The 19,029-nt window shown below is 36.2% G+C and overlaps 1 protein-coding gene across 1 annotated transcript in view; it reads left to right on the forward strand.

The window, feature by feature from the left end:
* LOC111149723 (PHD finger protein 21A) overlaps positions 1 to 19,029 on the forward strand; it is a 194,435-nt gene that overhangs the window by 21,388 nt on the left and 154,018 nt on the right. Inside the window, 2 exon segments of the mRNA XM_022506959.1 lie at positions 7,020 to 7,060; positions 14,222 to 14,365. Coding sequence (XP_022362667.1) covers positions 14,312 to 14,365 — 54 coding nt within the window. The 5' untranslated portion in view covers positions 7,020 to 7,060; positions 14,222 to 14,311.

The following is a 19,029-nucleotide window of genomic DNA, read 5'->3' on the forward strand; positions in this document are numbered from 1 at the left end:
GGCAAGAGTTTTGGTCCTGAGGTTAGCTGATTATTAGGATAAGAGTTTGAGTTATCTTGGGATGTGGGGTGATTTACTAAGTCTGATCTGTAATTAAGTTTATGTTATGATTAGACTCAGAAAACATTTACAGCTTTGTGAGCTGTGGAAGCTTTTGAAAAAGGATTTTTGTACTTTATAGCATGATGAAGCAAGATTTCTTCTTTCCATTTATTTCTCCTAATACTTCTCAACTATAAAATAAATGATTTTACAAGTTTTTATACATATTGCAAGAAGACTTGGTAAAAACTATTCTTTTTATTTGTAAGCCTTCCTGTAATTACTCTCTGGCCTTTAAAGTGTTTTATCAGCTAATGTTGCTCACATTTTCAAACATAGTGTGCACTGTCTTAGAGCGTGGACATTGCAATCACTGGTCAAGTGTTAGAAAATCACTATTTACTGTGATTATCTCTGAATTGTGGATTTTTGGTACTTTCATTTATTTATGCACGGTCTAATGGAAGGATTCCTAGATTGAGAGCAGTAAATCTGGATTTTAGGCTGAGCTTTGCCTCTTACTATCTTTGTAGCTTTTGGCTAGTCATGTAGACTTCTTGGATTGCTGTTCCCCTGTGGAATGAAGGAATGGATTTTGTTCTCTGGGGTGTCCATTCTAGCTGTAGGCTATTTGAAGGCCTACTTTCCTAGGTACTGAAGGCAATAGAGGACTGTAAAGTAGTGATTCCTAATCCCTACCCGTCAGAATCTTCTCGGGGGAGTTAAAATAATACAGATATCTGGGCTCTAAATCAGACATCATGAATTCAGAATTATTAAGGGTAGGGCCTGTGAATTTATGTATTTTTTAAAGTTTTAGATTTACCCTGATACAAGTTTGAGAACTACTTGTGCAAGGCATTATTTCTACTCGTGTGTGTGTGTGTGTGTGTGTGTGTGTGTGTAGTCAGGGAGATAAGACATACAAGTTATGGTGTGGGACAGTATATGGCTAAATTTTAAGATGAATGTGAGAAATGATTAAGTATCTGAGAATTCAAAGAAAGGAAGAGCTGGGAGTTGAGATGGTTAGGAAAGGTCTCCATTTATCACTGAATCTTTATCTGGACTTGAATGACTGGCTGAGCTTTGGCTGGGTGGAGAGACAGTAAGAAAGGTATTGTTGGCATGAGAAAGAACATCCCCCCAGTAAGTTTGGGGAGAGGAACAATTCTGAGGACAACTGTGGTCTTTATTTTAATATTCTCCTCTTACAGCTGCTGTAGATTTCCTAAACACTTTGAGGGAGTGAACCATGAAGATATTTTATGGAAGAGAGTGTTCCAGTCAGAGGGAAAAGCAAATAGAAGAGCCCTTAGAAGGGAACTTGTTTTGAGTTTTTGAAGTACCAAAAAGAGGTCAGTATGGCTGGAGCAGATTAAGGAGTGGCAGAGGGGAGGAGATGAGGTCTGAGAGTAGCAGAGGCCCAAATCACTTAGTCTTGGGGGCCATTTTAAAGGACTTCAGCTTTTTTTCTGAGTATTATGGGAAACCATTGGAGGATTTTGAATAGAGGAGTAACTGGATCTGTCTTGGATTTTGAAAAGGAACTCTGGCTGCTGAGAGAATAGACTATCGCAAGACAAAGATGGAAAAGAGGGAGGGCAGTTAGGAGGCTGTTGTAATAATCTAAGTGAAAGATGGTGGTGACCTGGATCAAGGAGGCTATAGTGGAGTTGACACAAGTGGTCAAAACCTGTGTATTTTGGGGTGCCTGGGTGGCTCAGTGGGTTAAAGCCTCTGCCTTCAGCTCGGGTCATGATCCCAGAGTCCTGAGATCGGGCCCTGCATCAGGCTCTCTGCTCAGCGGGGAGCCTGCTTCCCCCCTTTCTCTCTGCCTGCCTCTCTGCCTACTTGTGATCTCTGTCAAATAAATAAATAAAATATTAAAAAAAAAAACCCTGTGTATTTTGAAGGTGGAGGCAAGGTGGTTGGCTATTAGATTGGATATAGGGTGTGGAAAAAAGAGAAGAGGAGTGAAGCATGACTTTTAAGGTTTTGGCCTGAAGGGATGGAGTTGCCACTTACTGAAGTGGGGATGACTCTGAAGAGGAGGTTGGGAGATAGGTTATCAAGAGTTTACTTTTGAACTTGTTGAGCTTGAGAAACCTATTTGGCAAGTGTTGAGTGCGCAGTTGTGTATATGAGTTTGGAATTCAGGGGAAAGGTCTGAGCTGGAGATAAAAATTTGGGAGTCACCAGTGTATAGATCCTTTTCTAGCCATGGGAGTGGGCGAGATTACCTGATGGGAAGCGCTTCAAGAACTGAGTCCTGGGGCAGTTCAACATTTTGAGATCTTGAGAGATGATGTTGCTTCAGTAGAAAAGTCTCATCCCTCACTTCCATGTTTGATCAATAGCATCTCACCCGATGGATCATTCCTTCCTTCTTGAAACCCTTTCTCTCTTGACTCCCAGGACTCTACCCAATCCTGACATTCCTCCAGATCTCTCTGGTCACTGTTCTGTATTTCTTATGCTGGTTTCTTCTCATCATTGGTGATCTTAAGAATGGAAGGAGGGCAAAGCCCTAATGGAGTGAGTCTAGTAGAGGATGGGGAGAAGGAACTAGGGACAGTCATATGGTTAAACACTCTATAAATGGGAACATAGACATGAGACAGTAACTAGAGAAGGATATGGAGGCAAGGAAGGCCTTTTTTTTTTTTTTTTTTTTAAAAGATGGAAGAAACAGGGCGCCTGGCTGGCTCCAGTTGGTGGATGTGTAGCTCTTGATCTCGGGGTTGTGAGTTTGAGCCCCATGTTGGGTATGGTGATAACTTACAAAGTAAAATCTTAAAAAAAAAAAAAAAGGTGGGAGAAACAAAATGATCCAGTAATGAGGGGAAAATTAATGGTTCTTGAAACTGAGTGGAGAAGTGCTAGAGGGATGTCCATGAGAGTGTAAGACTAAGAGGGATGGGGGACACAGGGAGGATTATGATATCGGGACCTAAAGGTCTAAATTTCATTAAGCAGGATTCTACTTTTTCTTCTGAGTACTTATTTGCATTTAAATTTATTTCAAACTTATTATGTTTTCTGTTAGAAGTTAGGAAGGGCAGATAAAAAAGCAGTAAAACTTATTGTACATAAGATTAGTGTATCAGCTTGGTGTAGTAGAAGAGAAGAGATTGAATCTTTTGCGTAAGGTGACATTTTAAAGTGTCTTTGAATGACAATTATCTGTGCTATTCTAGTCCCTTATCAAAATTTATGATTGAGCACAGACTATAAACTTAATTGTTTGAATTTGTAGTGGGATGAATTTTAGCCTAATTTAAAACATGATCTAATGTTAAACCTTTTCTCTGCAAAATTTGTTTATTATTTAATATATATGTTCTTCATACACAAAGGTTTTAGATATTTTACAAAAGGTACTTAAGTTGTTATTAATCACCTTTGATTTATTGATGGTATTTTAAATTTTACAACCGTATTAGAAATCTGAGTGATTCATTTCTTTACCAGCTCTAGTTAAAGCAGCTACCTATGAAGTTCTAGAGAGGTGAACCATCTTCAGTTTGCAAAAATCATGGGAAATTATGTTAGCAAGATTATATTCACCTTTAAAAGCAAAAATAATTTCATTTAGTCCAACTTAGGTGTTTTGAGTGCATTTTTTAAGAATAAATCTATATTTGAAAAATTTAAGCATATATGGTTAAAATTTTTAACTACCTCAGCTATGAGTATGAAGAATATGTGAGAAATTAAGTGGACTTTTAATCATCATAACATGAGGAAATCAAACTTGCATTTCAGACTTAAATACATCTTGCATAAAGGTAGTGTTAAAATACACATTTACATATAGTTTTTTTTTGCTCACTCACTCTTACTAAATTATAGAAATAAAATCTTTTTTTAAATCAGTTTTCAAATGGTAGTCGGTTAATCAGTCTTCAGAAGAAACACACTAGTAGTTGGGATGCACGGTGTTTAAAAATCACTAGTCTAAAAATGATTTTTTTTTTTTTTTTTTTGTATCTGAACTTCTTTGCAAATCTAAAGGTGTGGGGTCCTCTTCCCAGAATTCTTATACATACAGAACTTAGCATATAGTATTGTAGGGTTGACAAACCCCTTTGAAACCCATTCATGAGGATCCCTTAGGCATGAGGGATCTCAAGTTTTAAAACCTGCCCTGTATAGCTTACTTATAATAATTTTTTTTGAAACTTTATATAGAGACTTTTCAAAAAAGTATTTTGCCAGTATTTAACTGTAGTTTGTTTCTTAGAAGTGTTACTCCTGCACCTGGTTAAGAGGCGGTGAGGTCTAGTGGAAAGGCCAGCTCAGTCAGAGGAATCTCAGGGTCTGTAAGCTTTTCTCAAGCTTTACAACCAATTGGATTGTGACCTTCAGGGAAGTCACTTAACCTCTCAGGCTTTGATTTCCTATGTGACATCTACAGTCCCTGCAAGCAATTTTATGAGTAGTTTTATGATATCATGGTTTCATGATATGGTAAAATTCTTAATCAATTTGGGATTGACTCTGCTATTGATTTTTGGAGAAAATGCCCTAGAGGTAAGGTGTACATCCATTGTGTCTTTACTGAATATGACTTTTCAGAAGAGTTAATGTGACTCTACTTTCTCAAATGCCATATAAGTAAAAATAAAAATCACAGTTCTATCCTGATCACTTTGAGTTTCAACATATTTCATATGATCTGGTTATAAATCATTGTTATTCTGTGTGTTGGACTTGTCATGTCCAATTCTGTGGCTTATTTTTTCATTCTCTTAATTGTGTTTTTTTGAGGAACAGAAGTACTTAATTTAGTACAATGTATCAGTCTTTTCCTTTTCATTACATTTTAAAATGGCAATATCTTCCTCTCTCATCTATTGTTTTTAATCCAAAGTCATTCATTTAACAAATAATGCTGTGGGGGATTGATGCATAAGAAATTATCACCAGCATGAAAAAACTAACAAGAAATGTCTCATAGGAAAAATAAGTCATCAACAGAGTTAAGGGTCCACTCAGTCACTTCATTCATTTAACAAATATTTACTGAACATTTACTATGTGCCTGGTACTGAGTGGTACAGAATCCTGTAGGTACTATCTGTAATGTTAAGAATTCACTTTTTAAAAATTGAGGTGTTACTGACCTGTGACATTATATTAGTTTTTAAGTGTACAGCATAATGTTTGATATGTGTATGATTTGCAGAATGAATACCACAGTAAGTTTAGTAAACCTACATCACCACACATAGTTAACAGTTTTTTTCCTACTGAGAATCTACTTTTAAAAAATAATTTTTTTAAAAGATTTTATTTATTTATTTGACAGAGATCACAAGTAGGCAGAGAGGCAGGCAGAGAGAGAGGGAGAAGCAGGCTTCCCGCTGAGCAGAGAGCCCGGCGGGGCTTGAGATCATGACCTGAGCCAAAAGCAGAGGCTTTAACCCACTGAGCCACACAGGCACCCCGAGAATCCACTTTTTAATGACCACATCGTTCTATGGACCTTTGCATGATTTTTTTTTGGTTGGAAGTCATTCTAATCTTGGTGATTAAAATAGCCATTTATATGGACTTGAGAACTTTCAGAGGTACTGCGCTAAAGAAAAGGCAGGATAAAACAGCAAATTGAATTTCTTTTGGAAATGAATGTTAAATGCTTGAACTGGGACCCTTTTAAGTTATTTTACTGCATGTTTGGTCTGACTGTACTTGATTAAATAAAAATTTATAATCTGGATGACATGAAGATTTTTTTAAATATATCCCTTGAAATGAGAACATTACTGAAGTAATATCAGTCAACAAACACACTATGTTTAAAAACATAAGGAGGTTTTAGAGCATGCTACGTGGAGTTTGAATAATTTAATAGTAAAATATTAGGAAAAATGTTTTAATTTTTGTTTCCTAATGTTTTTTAACTGAAAAAGAAGTTTGAAAAAAAAAAAGAAGTTTGGGGTGGGGAAGAGTTAAAAATAAATAATATAGGGGTGTCTGGCTGGTTCAGTCAGTAGAGCATGTGACTCTTGCTTCCAGGATCATGAGTTCGAGCTCCACGCTGGGTGCAGTGATTACATAAAAATAAAATCTTAAAAAATAAACAAACAAAAGCAAAAAACAAAACAAACAAAAAAAAACCCCAAAAAACAAAAAACCCCCCCCCACACAAAAACCAAAAACCAAAAACCAAAAAACAAAAAACAAAAAAAAAACCCCGAAAACAAAAAACCCTGAAACAAACCAGTATAGCTTGACTTGACTCTTCTAACTTTGAAGTCAACTTAATGGAGTTTAGTTAATCTTAAAAAATGCAATTGATAATAGCGTCATTGAATGTTTGATCAAGATTCCCAAAACCTTAATTTTCTTTCTGGCTCTATCACTGATTAAATATGTGGCAGAGAGAAAGGCATGTTTGTGTTACGTAGCTTACAGTCTGAAGTGGTGAGACTTGAAGAATGTAAATGAAAAATGTAATCGAAATTACGATGATACATACAAGACGCTGTGAATTTTAAAGCCTTGTATCAGACAAGTCAATTTCAAGATTAATTGAAAAGCCTTTTAAAGAGGCCAAACTAAGGGTCAGTGCTGTAACCTTAATTTGTTAGTACAAAGCAATGAACAGGGAAGACCATTTGTTGGGGATGAGCTTATATTTGTGTTTTATTTAGATGAGGTGCATTTTATTTTTGTGCGTCCCTTAGGAAAGGGAAACTGTCAACTACTTTTCCTTGTCTTGGAAAAATTGCAGTAAAGTGAAAAATGGAAAATTAGAGATTTAACTGCCTTTGAATTTTTTCCTTGCTGTGAAAACTACTTCTTTTCCCTTTTTTGAGGTGGGGTGGTGGTTAAAGCTGTGGAGATTTTTGTGTGTTTTACTTTTTCTTCTTAAAGTCAGATAGAAATCTTTAAGTCTTCAGCTTTTGTTCACATGTCATAAGTCCGTGTTTGTAGTCTAATTCCATTTTCCCCTTCTTCTGCTGTAGGGAGCAAGAGAGCTGAAGGAGAGCCCGTTTCCCCAAAATTGGTAAGTACTTTCATGAGGCAGGGATAATGTGCCTGATGCTAGTTGGGTAGTAATTCAAATGATCAGTGATTTTTTTTTCTTTTTCCCCAAAAAGCTCTCTCCTAGAAATGAGGCTTTACTGTTTGCACTGAGTGAAAGTGAATTTTTGTCTAATTTCACATAGCTATATCTCAAATGCATTTATGTTTCTAATAATACTGCTGGGCTTGCATGTTCCTACATTCAATAACCTGTTAAAATGTAAAGATCCCCTTTGCCAAAAATGTCCTTTATGCAGTGTTTAGAGCTGAAAATTCTAAAGTCAGGAATTTCAAAAGTTTAGGTTCCTATTGTATTTTGTATTACTTAATATGCTGTTAAATTTGATGGCCTTCGTATGTGTGCAAAATGGCTAGGTTAATGTAACTATGGGAACCTCGACTTTGAAATTTGGGACTCTTAAGCATTTATATCCTTAAATTTAATGCTGGATTGGCTTCATGTCTGATATTACATTTTTAGTGTGTGTTGTTTAGATAATTCTAAAAGAGGAAAAAATAAGAGAGAGAGTGAAATGTAGCAGTGTGGGGGCATATAGGCAAACATATTTTTTTCCTAAGATCTACTTTAATATCTACTCTGACAGCTTATAGATCAGCACACTTTAATCATTTTTTTGGAATGACTAATTCAGGATTGCAAATCGCACAGGGCAGTCTAGTGACCAAGGATCAAACAAATATTAACCTTATTTGGAGAGCATGTATTATAATCAAAAATTAAACCAGAGAGCTGGAATAGGATCATTCCCTAATACAAGGCTACTTCTTTTTGTTTTTGTTTTTTAAATTCTCTCTCTCAAATTTTAATTAATGTAGTGGCTGGAGTAGATATTTGGTTAAGGGTTCTTTTTGATAATTCACTGTCCTTGAGGTGTCTCTCTTATCTTTTAGGGGTTGGGCTTTGAACATGAAAGGGAGGCATTTGAACCAGTTAACCTTGCATTTTACTACATTTTTATTCTACTTGCCTTTCTCTCATGGAATCTTTTTAAATAAATAATGAAGACCCTATAGTCCTTTTCTTTGAGATGTGATAGAATCACAGAATCTTAGAGAAGGGACCTAAGGGCTTTTCTCTTCCAGACTTTTACCGGTGTGGCAGTTTCTTCTCCTGTATCCCTGACAGATTGTTATTCGGGTACATATTGAATACTACATTTAAAAAAATGTAGCTTATTATTTTCTGTAATGTATTCTGAGGAATTCTAGTTCCTCAGAAATGAGTAACTATTATTGAGGTGGGGTGGGGGTGGGAAAAATGTTCTGTGGTCAAATAATTTGGGAAATGCTGCGTTAAACAAAGTTAAACAGGTTTCTTTACTGCAGGACTTCTCAGAACCTTTAATATGCTAATGTGCATTGTGAATCTCCAAGAGGGGGATATGATATGCAGCATTCTTGAATACTTCTAATGACAGGGAGCCCACTACCTCATAAGGTAACCCATTCCTTTTTCGTACAGCTCTAATCCTTAGCTCTTCCTTAAATTGATCTGAAATCTATCCTCCCATAACTTCCACTTCTATTAAGTGCTTATTGGTTATGCTAAGATGACCACACCCTCTTGTGTTACCCTTTGTGTAGTAAATATTGATATGATTCTGGCCAGGCTTATCTGGACAATTTTTTTATCATTAAATAGCATTCTAGTAAATGTGGCAGTCAACTCTAAAATCTGCCTCGTTGTCACTGTGCTCTTATATACTACTCTCCAGACTCCGTTCTGAATTTCTATGAGTTTTTAAAATTTACTTGCAATGTTCTTAGTGGGTATAGTTGGGCTGATTTTAGTAGACGTGCTTGATTTCTGTAAAGAAAGGTAGGAAATAGAAGAATGTGTGTATTAGCTAGGAGTGGGCCCAGGGATATGAGGTAGAAACTACATTTCAGAATGAGCGTTGGTGGTAGAGAGAGATGCAAGACAATGCAGCCGACCATGATGAAGAGGGTGCTGCTGGGAACCCCTGACTTGATGCTGTGTTGTGACGGTGTAACCTGTGTAGGGATTCCTTTTCTTTTTCTAAATAAGGATCTGGCCCCTTCCCCAAAAAACAACACACAGAGGAGAGATTTTTCAAACACATTCAGACATTATCATAAATCTAATTTTGTGTGTGTGCGTGCGCACGCGCGCGTGTGTGTATAAATCTAATCTAATGGTTAGGGCAACATCAGTCTCACTAGCTGAGGTGATTTTTGTCAACAGCTATTAATACCAAGACTTGAGCATAGTAACCTTGCCAGTGTCGGAGGGTAGCCTCTGAAATCGGGATTGCCAAGTTCTTTGTGCAGTAGTATTTTCTGTTGACATGTCGAGAGTCACCAAAGAGGTACTGTCACGAAAATAAGAAAATAAACATTGTATTGTTTTTTTAATGTCATTTTTATTCATTTTAGTAAATACTAGTTTTCATTAAGTGCTGCTAAAGAGCTTTATCATCTGTGATAATTTTTAGCACTATTAGGTTAAAAGTTAAAGATATTATTTATGTCTCTTAGCATTTTTGTGCAAACTGAAACCTGATATTTTAGTGTTTGACATGTGACAAGTAAGGACACATAGATCTGTCAAGACTTTCTACTTTTCTTAAATTTTATTTTTAAGTAGTCTCTATACCCAGTGTGGGGCTCGAACTTATATCCCCAAGATCAAGAATCACACACTCCACTGACTGAGCCAGCCAGCCACCCCCTACTTCTTTTTTAAAAAAATTAAACTTACTCTACACAGTATTCTGCATAATATATAGATCAAAAGTGGAGTCTTGGGGCACCTGGCTGGCTCAGTCAGTAGAGCATGAGACTTGATCTCAGGGTCATAAGTTTGAGCCCCACATTGGATGTAGAGTTTCCTTAATTAAAACAAAACAAAACAAAACAAAACAAAACAAAAAACCAACTGGAGTCTTACACCAAGTAAATATTTGGTATAGACAATACTGAGCTGTCCATTTTTAGGGAATTCAGTCTGGGGGCACAGTGTTTTATGGACTTATTGTTGGTTAATGAAAGTTGGTGGACAACTTGAGTTTTGATGGGAAAAAAGGTTTATACCAATACAGGAACAGAGCAGTGTTTCTTAGCAGTACATTCAGAGGTATGCGTTACTATGTTATTAGAATCATAATGAAAGACCTAGAGGTCACATATCTCTAAGCACAACTGTACCCAGCAAAATAGTTAGAAAGCCCTTCCTTAGAGAGTTTGAAAATAGGGAAGCCAACAGTCTTCTCAGCAATATACTGTGTTGAGAAGTTTATTAGAAAGTTGGTTTGTATGAATGAAAGAGTTAAGTATGTTAAGAATAGCATAGAACTTTGTAGTTTACAAAGGGCTTTTCGTATAAGTTCATCTCTTAAACCTCGTAACAGTTTTATGAGTAGATGATACTTCTCCCATTTTTCTGATTTATAAGCAAACAAATTAAAAACCCTGAGGCTGAGTGGTTACACAGCAAGTAAATGGAATCCGTTTTTTCTTGTTTTAGGGGGATGGTGAGTGTGCTTTCCATATATCACAGCTGTCTTTTTTAGTGGGATTTGATTATTATTTTTGTTTTGTTGGTTTGTGAAGTTTTTATTTGTTCGTGCTTTTGGTTTTATGTTCTTTGAAGGTGAGAAGCCGCTAGGTGTCCCAGGAGTTTGACATGTATAGTTCTGAAGATAACATATATTAGTATTTTGTGCTAGGCAATTGCCCTCTCTGATGGTAGCGTTTAGAGCTAATAGGTGGTAAAAGGCCTTGTATCTCAGTAAAGTGTGTCTATTACTGCTTTGTGAGTCTGTTTATATTTACCTTGTAGCAACTGATTTGTTAGTTTTAACTTACTGGAATTGGTCAAAATACGATAAATCATGTTTTTACAAATTTAGCAAATAAAACCTTTTCTGTGATGCTATAAACTGCCCCCAAATTGTCATCATATGGTAGATAGCTGCATAAGTTGTCTAAACCCCCAAAATATTTTTTAAAAGGGTTCAACATGCGCTTGCCTTGTTTTTATGTTATAAATATATGTATATAATGTGTTTCTTTAGGTAGAGACCAATCTCTTAAAACTGCTATCCAGAAAGAGAACTTTTTGAAGAAGTAGGGTATAAAATGAATCTTCTCATCTTTCATAAGCTTTTCTGTAACAAGTCACTAACTTTTTTAACCCTTCAGCTTTATTTTGAAATAAAATGAATAATTGGCATTTAGTCATGGCCAAATAAAATTTTGTGCCTTTCTGTGTGTCTAATAAGCAGACAACAATCTGATGAAGGAATAAAAGCTGTCAGCGCCTCATTAACTTGAGTTACAGGCTCCGCATCCTGTGAGGTGCTCTTGGACATTGAGAGCCTCCAGGTTAAATCCTGGTTTTACTTCTTCTTTTCCTGAACATTTTGTTTCTTCGGTATCAGATTTTCTGAGGCTTTAGCCATCTTCAGTTAATTTTTTTAAATTTAAAAATAAATGGATATTTTCTGTGGAAAAAATGTCAAAACATCAATAATCTGAAAAACTAAAAGTAACCCTTAGTGCTACCACCCAGAGATAACCAGTAGCAAATTGTGAAAGTGCCACCCAACGCGAACTCTCGACAGCTCAGAGTATTCCTGTTTCTACAGATCTTTGTCAGTTTGATAGACAAAACTTGTCTTCTTAAAATTTACATTTCTATGACTATTGAAGATGGATGTTTTTCACGTTTGTTTGTCATTCTTATTCTTCTATGAGCTGTTTTATTCATATTTTTAAAATTTGTAAGCACTCCAACGTATAAATTATGTTAACCCTTTGTTTTGTATGTTGTAAGTTCTATATTGTAAGGTCTCCCTGTTTTTAACCTGTTCTTTGTTTCCAGAGTTTACATGTGGAGTTGAACTATACTGTTCTGTGTTACTACCAGTAAAATCAAATATGACCTTTTTATTGTTGAAAATACCCCTTTAACTTTAAGGTGATTCTTAATTTGACAAAAATTATAAGAAATCATTTTTGGACATGTTTTCTAATAGAACCTTGCAAAAATTAAAACTAATTCAACAAATTCAAGTTGAACTCTAATACACACACACACACACACACACATATATATAAGTTGCAAATTCAAATAGGAAGATTATTTTACTATTTAAAATTAAAGGGGGAGCCCTAGGTGGCTCAGTCAGTGGAGCATGTGACTCTTGATCTCAGGGTTGTAAGGTCAACCTGCCCCTTGGGTATAGAGATTACTTAACGAAATCTTACAAAAAAATAACATTAAAGTGATGCTATAGTTTTAACATTTGCTTTTGTATATAGAGTACACTTACATGACAAGAAAAACCCGTCTTAGTAACTTCATGATTTTGATAATTAGTTATTTATTACAGTTCTATAGGTTTTCTAAGATAATAAGTAGCTAAAAGACTGCTTTTGTAGTTTATCAAAATATATCTCCTTTTGCAAATGGTCTCCCCTAAACATGCTGTCTTTTTTTGGTTAATAATTTTTTGGTTGACAGTATGATTGTGTAGTAATCCTTTCCTAGCTCTATGGATGTTATGTTTGAAGGAATTTTATATTTTTGACATTTACTATTTTTTAAGTTAGAGTGTGTTGGTGTTACATAACATATAAATCCTAGGGGAAAGATTGCCAGTGATGTTTTAAGTCTAGCAAGATTAAGCAAATTTAGTGAAAATTAATATTCACAGGAATATATTCTCTAGTTATTGATCTCATTGTAACTGTTAAGTAAGGTTTTATTTTATTTAAAGATTTTATTTATTTATTTGACAGAGATCACAAGTAGGCAGAGAGGCAGGCAGAGAGAGAGAGGAGGAAGCAGGCTCCCTGCTGAGCAGAGAGCCCCACATGGGGCTCGATCCTAGGACCATGGGATCCGGACCTGAGCGAAGGCAGAGGCTTTAACCCACTGAGCCACCCAGACGCCCCTGTTAAGTAAGGTTTTAAAGAAGTTTTAAGAAAACTTAGGTTGAATATGGACTTGATCCATAGGTAAATAACTTTTGGAAAGTGTAAAAAGATTATGAATCTCATTGAATTGGTTTAAGGAGTAGTGGTTCTTTCAGATTCCTGATTGTTCCCTTCCTCGGTTTGTAAGAATGCTGAAAAGCTGCTGTAGCTACAGGTTTTATAGGTACAAAGAGGAGAAAGGAAAGAAGTAAAATTTAAATTTATTTTGGCAAAAGCAAACTTTTGCTTTGGGAGGTTACCTCAAATCATGTCTAAGGCCACATTGAAGAAAAAGGAAAAAAAATTAAAAGAGAAATTAGTCATTAAGTTCATTTAAATTGTGGTGATGAGCAGAGAAGAATGGGAAGGCTCACATGCATAAGTCCAGACCTTTGACATTATTGCCACAGTTACACACACAGCCAAAAGAGATGTGCTGGCAGGCTTGAGGGAGATGGTGTTCATTGTCAGGCTGGAAATGTCTGATCCATTGCTAGACCACCACCTCTATTATACATGAGAGGTTTATTTTTTTTAACATGCTTATCGTAACTTTATGCAGAGCAGAGTTAGATTGCATTGTATCTGTGTAAAGTATTAATTTGTTAAATTTAAACCTTTAGAGGATATGAGAATTTTCCTGTTTTGAGTTTTATTTTTAAAATAGAGTAAGAATCCATCCAGATGAAATCACTCCGGTCTTCTTTAACCTCTGAGAGACCCTGAACTTTCCAGTTCACTCTGTGTGATGTTTAAAAATGTATGACCCCGTTGTTGTGTGTCTCTAAGGACAGTGCGTCCTGGATGGTTGTAGTCTTGCCCTCTAGAGTCCCAGCTCATCTGAAGAAGTGGGCTTGTTCAGCTCTGTGTCCTCAGAATGCAGCCTGTACCATGACGCTGAGCATGTAAGCATGCTTAGATGTTTTCATGACGAGATTAAACACCCCCCCACCCCGTTTCTTACTTACTTGAAGTGTTCTGTGGAGGAATGTTCAGTGAATTAAACCCAGAAAGATTTGCTACTAATTCCTTACAAAACTATTCATTTTGGAAAGAAATCTGTTTGGGAAACTTCTTGCTCTGAGCTAGAGCATCAGATAATTTTCAGCTAATGTAATTTCTTTTATTTAACACGAATATTTCCTTTATGATCCAAAACATTTTATGATCCCCACAGCTGCAGTGAGAAGAGGAGTTTGTTATTTTAAACGGAGGCTGAAGAAACTGTAGAATTAGCAGACATAAGAGAAAGTGGAGAAGCTGGAGGATGGAGTTGCAGACTCTACAGGAGGCTCTTAAAGTGGAAATTCAGGTTCACCAGGTATGTTACATTATTGGCTTCTCCGTGTTGTGTTATTAAGTAATGGCTAAGATTAGTAAGCTGTCTGGTCTCTGAATTTCAGTACACTTTTTAATCGTCTTTCAGTTAGTTGTCTGAGAGTCATGTCATTTGCCTTTTATTGCTACATAACAAACTCACTGACAGTACTTTTAAGAACTTTAATAAAGTATTCCTGACTTCCTTTTCCAGAGGAAAAAAATGGAAAGTATTTTTTCATAGACTAAAGGTGTTAAAAAAAACCCAAACTCTTTTGGGTTCATTTGAAGAACTTTGTTCATGTGAATTAATTTGTATATTTTAAGTAATGAGACATGTTTAAATTGACTACTGTTTATACTGGAGTTTTTATACATAACTCAGCTTTGTGCCTTGATTCTGATCTTTAGTAAAGAAAAGATCACTGCTAGAGCGCCTGGGTGGCTCAGTCTGTTAAGCCTCTGGCTCTTGATTTCAGCTTAGGTCATGATCTCTGGGTCATGAGATCTAGCCCCTTTTGGGCTCCATGGTCAGCATGGAGTCTGCCTGGGATTCTCTTTCTCCCTCTCCATCTGCTCTCCCGCCCCCAACTCATACTCACTTTCTCTCTCTCTCAAATAAAAAAAAAAATAAAAAAACAAAAAACCAACAAAAAACTTCACTGCCTTCACAGATGTTTAAATTTCAAATATTATGATTCTTAAAATTTACCTCAGGTACATAGGCTAAACAAACCTAAAAATGTGTAAGTAAAAATATGTAGTAATTGTTTATATAATATCAGTAAAATAATATTAAATATGTATAACATACCTTATATGCATAATACATCTCATTTAATATAACTCTAATCCAGAAATGAAGCTCTCCTTAAATAACTGGGTCATTACCATATATCTTGTAAACAGAATGTCACTGTTTCTATCCCCTTTCTAGACATTAGCTGGATGTGGTCCCAGGTTCAAGATAAACTGATACACACATACAATCAAAAGTGATAAATGATGATGAATTAACTACTTTTGAATGTTTGGGATGTAGAAGTAGAAAGGGGAAAGGAACAAGTTTCCCTTGTTTTATCTGAATAGTTCAATGTAAAGTTAATTTCTGAAATTGTTGGAAGCACCCCTTGGGCTTTTAATAACTACTAAATTTGCAAGTTGCTTAGAATTAGGGTGGATGAGAGCTTACAGGAAAGCTTCAAAGGCTACACACACTTTTAAGTCTCTGTGTATGCAGAAATTCCTGCTTCTGCTTTGGATCTGTTAAACTCTTGCTCAGGAGTAGTCTTACAGTTTGCTGTGTACAGGTGGGCTTCTCCAGGTGAAGTGTGTTTTGTTTTACGGTAATTTTAAGAAATTTAGTATATAATAAGTTATGCACATTTTATTTTATTTGGCCTTGTTCTGTTACTAATTGAGGAGAATAAAAATCTGTTTATAAAATCAAGCTTGTCTTTTTTCCCAGATGTAAGTATTTTAACGTAGAGTTGTATTGAATACTTAATTTGGCTGAACGGCAAATGACAACAGTTAAATTCATAATATGTTCAAAGCTGACATCATCATAGAAGGAACTTCTGGAGAACAATAACCAATCTGAAATTTGTATGGATCAAAGATATTTAATGAAGTTGTATCTGATTTTAGGAGATACTCCTTCTCTCAAGAAATTTGGAGATGGCAGCATTGACATTCTGCTTTTAGTTCATTCTCACAAGATATGAACAAGTCTCAAATAAGACTTTCTTGACTCATCTCCTTAATTGAACTAAATTACTAAAAATGAGAATTTTTTTTTAAAGGAGAGGGGGAGAGGGAGAGAGAATCCCAAGCAGGCTCCATACCTACGGTGAAGCCCAACATGGGGTTTGATCTCTTGACCCTGAGATCCTGAACTGAGCTGAAATTAAGAGTCAGATGCCTAGGGGCGCCTGGGTGGCTCAGTGGGTTAAGCCTCTGCCTTCAGCTCAGGTCATGATCTCAGGGTCCTGGGATGGGCACTCTGCTCCGCAGAAAGCCTGCTTCCCCTGCCCCAGCCTGCCTCTCTGCCTACTTGTGATTTCTCTCTCTCTCTGTCAAATAAATAAATAAAATCTTTATGTAAAAAAAAAAAAAAGAGACGCCTAACCCAACGGAGCCACCTAGGCACTCCTAAAAATGAGAATTCAGTTTTTAAACCATTTGTCAGAGAGTGAGAGAGGGAGTGTGCATTCAAGAGAGAGTTGGCGCACAAGCAGAGTGGCAGGCAGAGGGAGAAGTGGGCTCCCCACTGAGCAAGGAGCCCAATGTGGGACTCAATCCCAGGACCCTGGGATCGTGACCTGAACCGAAGGCAGATGCTTAACCGACTGACCTATCCCGGCATCCCAAAAATGAGAATTCTTAAATATTATTTTGCTTCTTTATTTTTAATTCACATGTACCAATTTTATGAAAATCGTAATCATGAAAAAATTTAATGTTTAAAATCTAATTTTTAAAATTACATTTATTGACTCAAAAGGGATATGATGTTCTTCTGAAAGTTATCCTAGTCTCTTAATATTTACATTATTTATTTCCCTATATATTCACCTTTTTTTTGGGATAAATCAGGAGCTCTTATATTCATCCTTAATTATTACACATTTTGTTTGTGCAATAATAATCATTTATTTATATGTTGATTGATAATATTTCAACTTATATACTTACAAAACATATATTTGCACTGTAATTACATTTAGAATACTTTCCTATCTGGGGAAAATTACTAAGTATTAGTAGTAAATACAAGTGACATGCCTTGTTTGTAAATCTGATGTTGTTATTCTATTTGGATATGTGGTAACCTACATGATCACTGATCATGACAAGTTCAGGAATGCCAGAAATAACATCAACATAGACTCTGGCCGTTAGGCTGAGGCCAAAGCCAGATCATACATTTGACTAAATACGGGAGCAAAAGCCTCTCCTTTGCCATTTCCAGCTAGGGATGGAATTAGTGCTGAAATTGAGCTTACTGGATAGAAGCATGTTAGGAAAGTATTGCTGTGGTAGAAGTATCTTTTTCTATTCTTTATGGAGAGAGAGATGGCTAAGAAAGTTGCAATGTATGTATGGGTTGATGTTGAGTAAATGTCAAATAATAATGGCCTGTGATGAGTAGCTCATCTTTTTTGAGAAATTGCCTTTTTAATTATTCTTACATAGATTTGATGGAAACCATATTTAAACTTTTGGAGTATGTACATGGAATGGAGGATAGTATAAAGCAGAGATCAGCAAACTTTTTCTGTAAAGATGGTAAAATGTTTTATACTTTGTGAGACATTTATGGTCTCTGTCACTACTACTCTGCTGCTGTATAGACAAAGCAGCCATAAATAATATATAAATGAATGGGTGTGGCTGTGTCCCAATAAAACTTTATTTATAAAAACAGATTGTAGGCTGGATTTCTCTATGAACTATAGCTTACGCCAACCCTTGGCGTAAAGTATATCTTCATAAAAAATTGCTGCATTCTTGCAAAATAAAGGAGTTTAATTTTGATAACAGTGTCAGCTTAAAGTCACGAGGGATTTGGATAGTCTAGTTAAGTTGACTAGCTTCTTCTCCTGTCCTGCCTCTGATTGTCTAAAATTGCAGCTTGAGTACTTATAGATAAAAAAGTTGGTTTATTTATTTCCTCCAGGAGTGGAGGATTAGAGTGGTTATCAGTTTTTAAGTTCCAATGTCATGGAATAAAATGTTTTTTGGCTTCAAAAAGGCAACTTTAGGGACCCCTGGTTGGCTCAGTCGGTTAAGCATCTGCCTTCAGCTCAGGCCACGATCTTGAGTTCTTGGGATTGAACCCCTCTGCCCCTCCTCCCTGCTCATATGCATGCTCTCTCTCTCTCTCTCAAATAAATAAAGATCTTAAAAAAAAAAAAAGGCAACTTTAGTGTAATAGCCAACTCTCTAGTAACTAAATTTAAAAAGAAAACTAAGGACTTTTTTCATTGAAAAATGAGGCTAATCTTCAGGCTGCACTGGTGAAAAATACGTATGTATAAAGTGTGTTTCAGTGTCACTGAGTTCTTGGAATGTGTGTTGTTACTGTTTTGTAGATTAAGGCCAGATATAGAAGAGTTAACTCCTGTAACATGTGAAGTAGAACATAGTAACATGCACCTTGTATGTATAGAAGTTATGTGGTTGGCAACCTTAGCTATCCAGAATGCATCTTAGCACCTGAAGTAAGGCTCCTGACCAACTACAGTAAATATCAGAAGTCATTCACTGAAGAGTATACATTTTACTCAAGGGGCATTTCTTAAGCTATTACAGCCTATTTGCTCATCTTAGAACTAGTTCACTGTGCATATCACACAGCAGATCAGAAGCCAGAGATTTGAGTTGAGGTTCAGGGGCTATTGGAGGAGACGTAATAATAGTAACAAGATTTGCTAGCTAACTCCTTGGCATTAAGAAGTAGATCGAAGGGACGCCTGGGTGGCTCAGTTGGTTAAGCGGCTGCCTTCGGCTCAGGTCATGATCCCAGCGTCCTGGGATCGAGTCCCACATCGGGCTCCTTGCTCAGCGGGGAGCTTGCTTCTCCCTCTGCCTCTGCCTACCACTCTGCCTGTGCTCATGCTCTCTCTCTCTCTCTCTCTCTAATAAATAAATAAAATCTTAAAA

This window comes from Enhydra lutris, unplaced genomic scaffold, assembly GCF_002288905.1.
Source record: "Enhydra lutris kenyoni isolate GAN:26980312 unplaced genomic scaffold, ASM228890v2 scaffoldscaffold22, whole genome shotgun sequence".
NCBI lineage: Eukaryota > Metazoa > Chordata > Mammalia > Carnivora > Mustelidae > Enhydra > Enhydra lutris.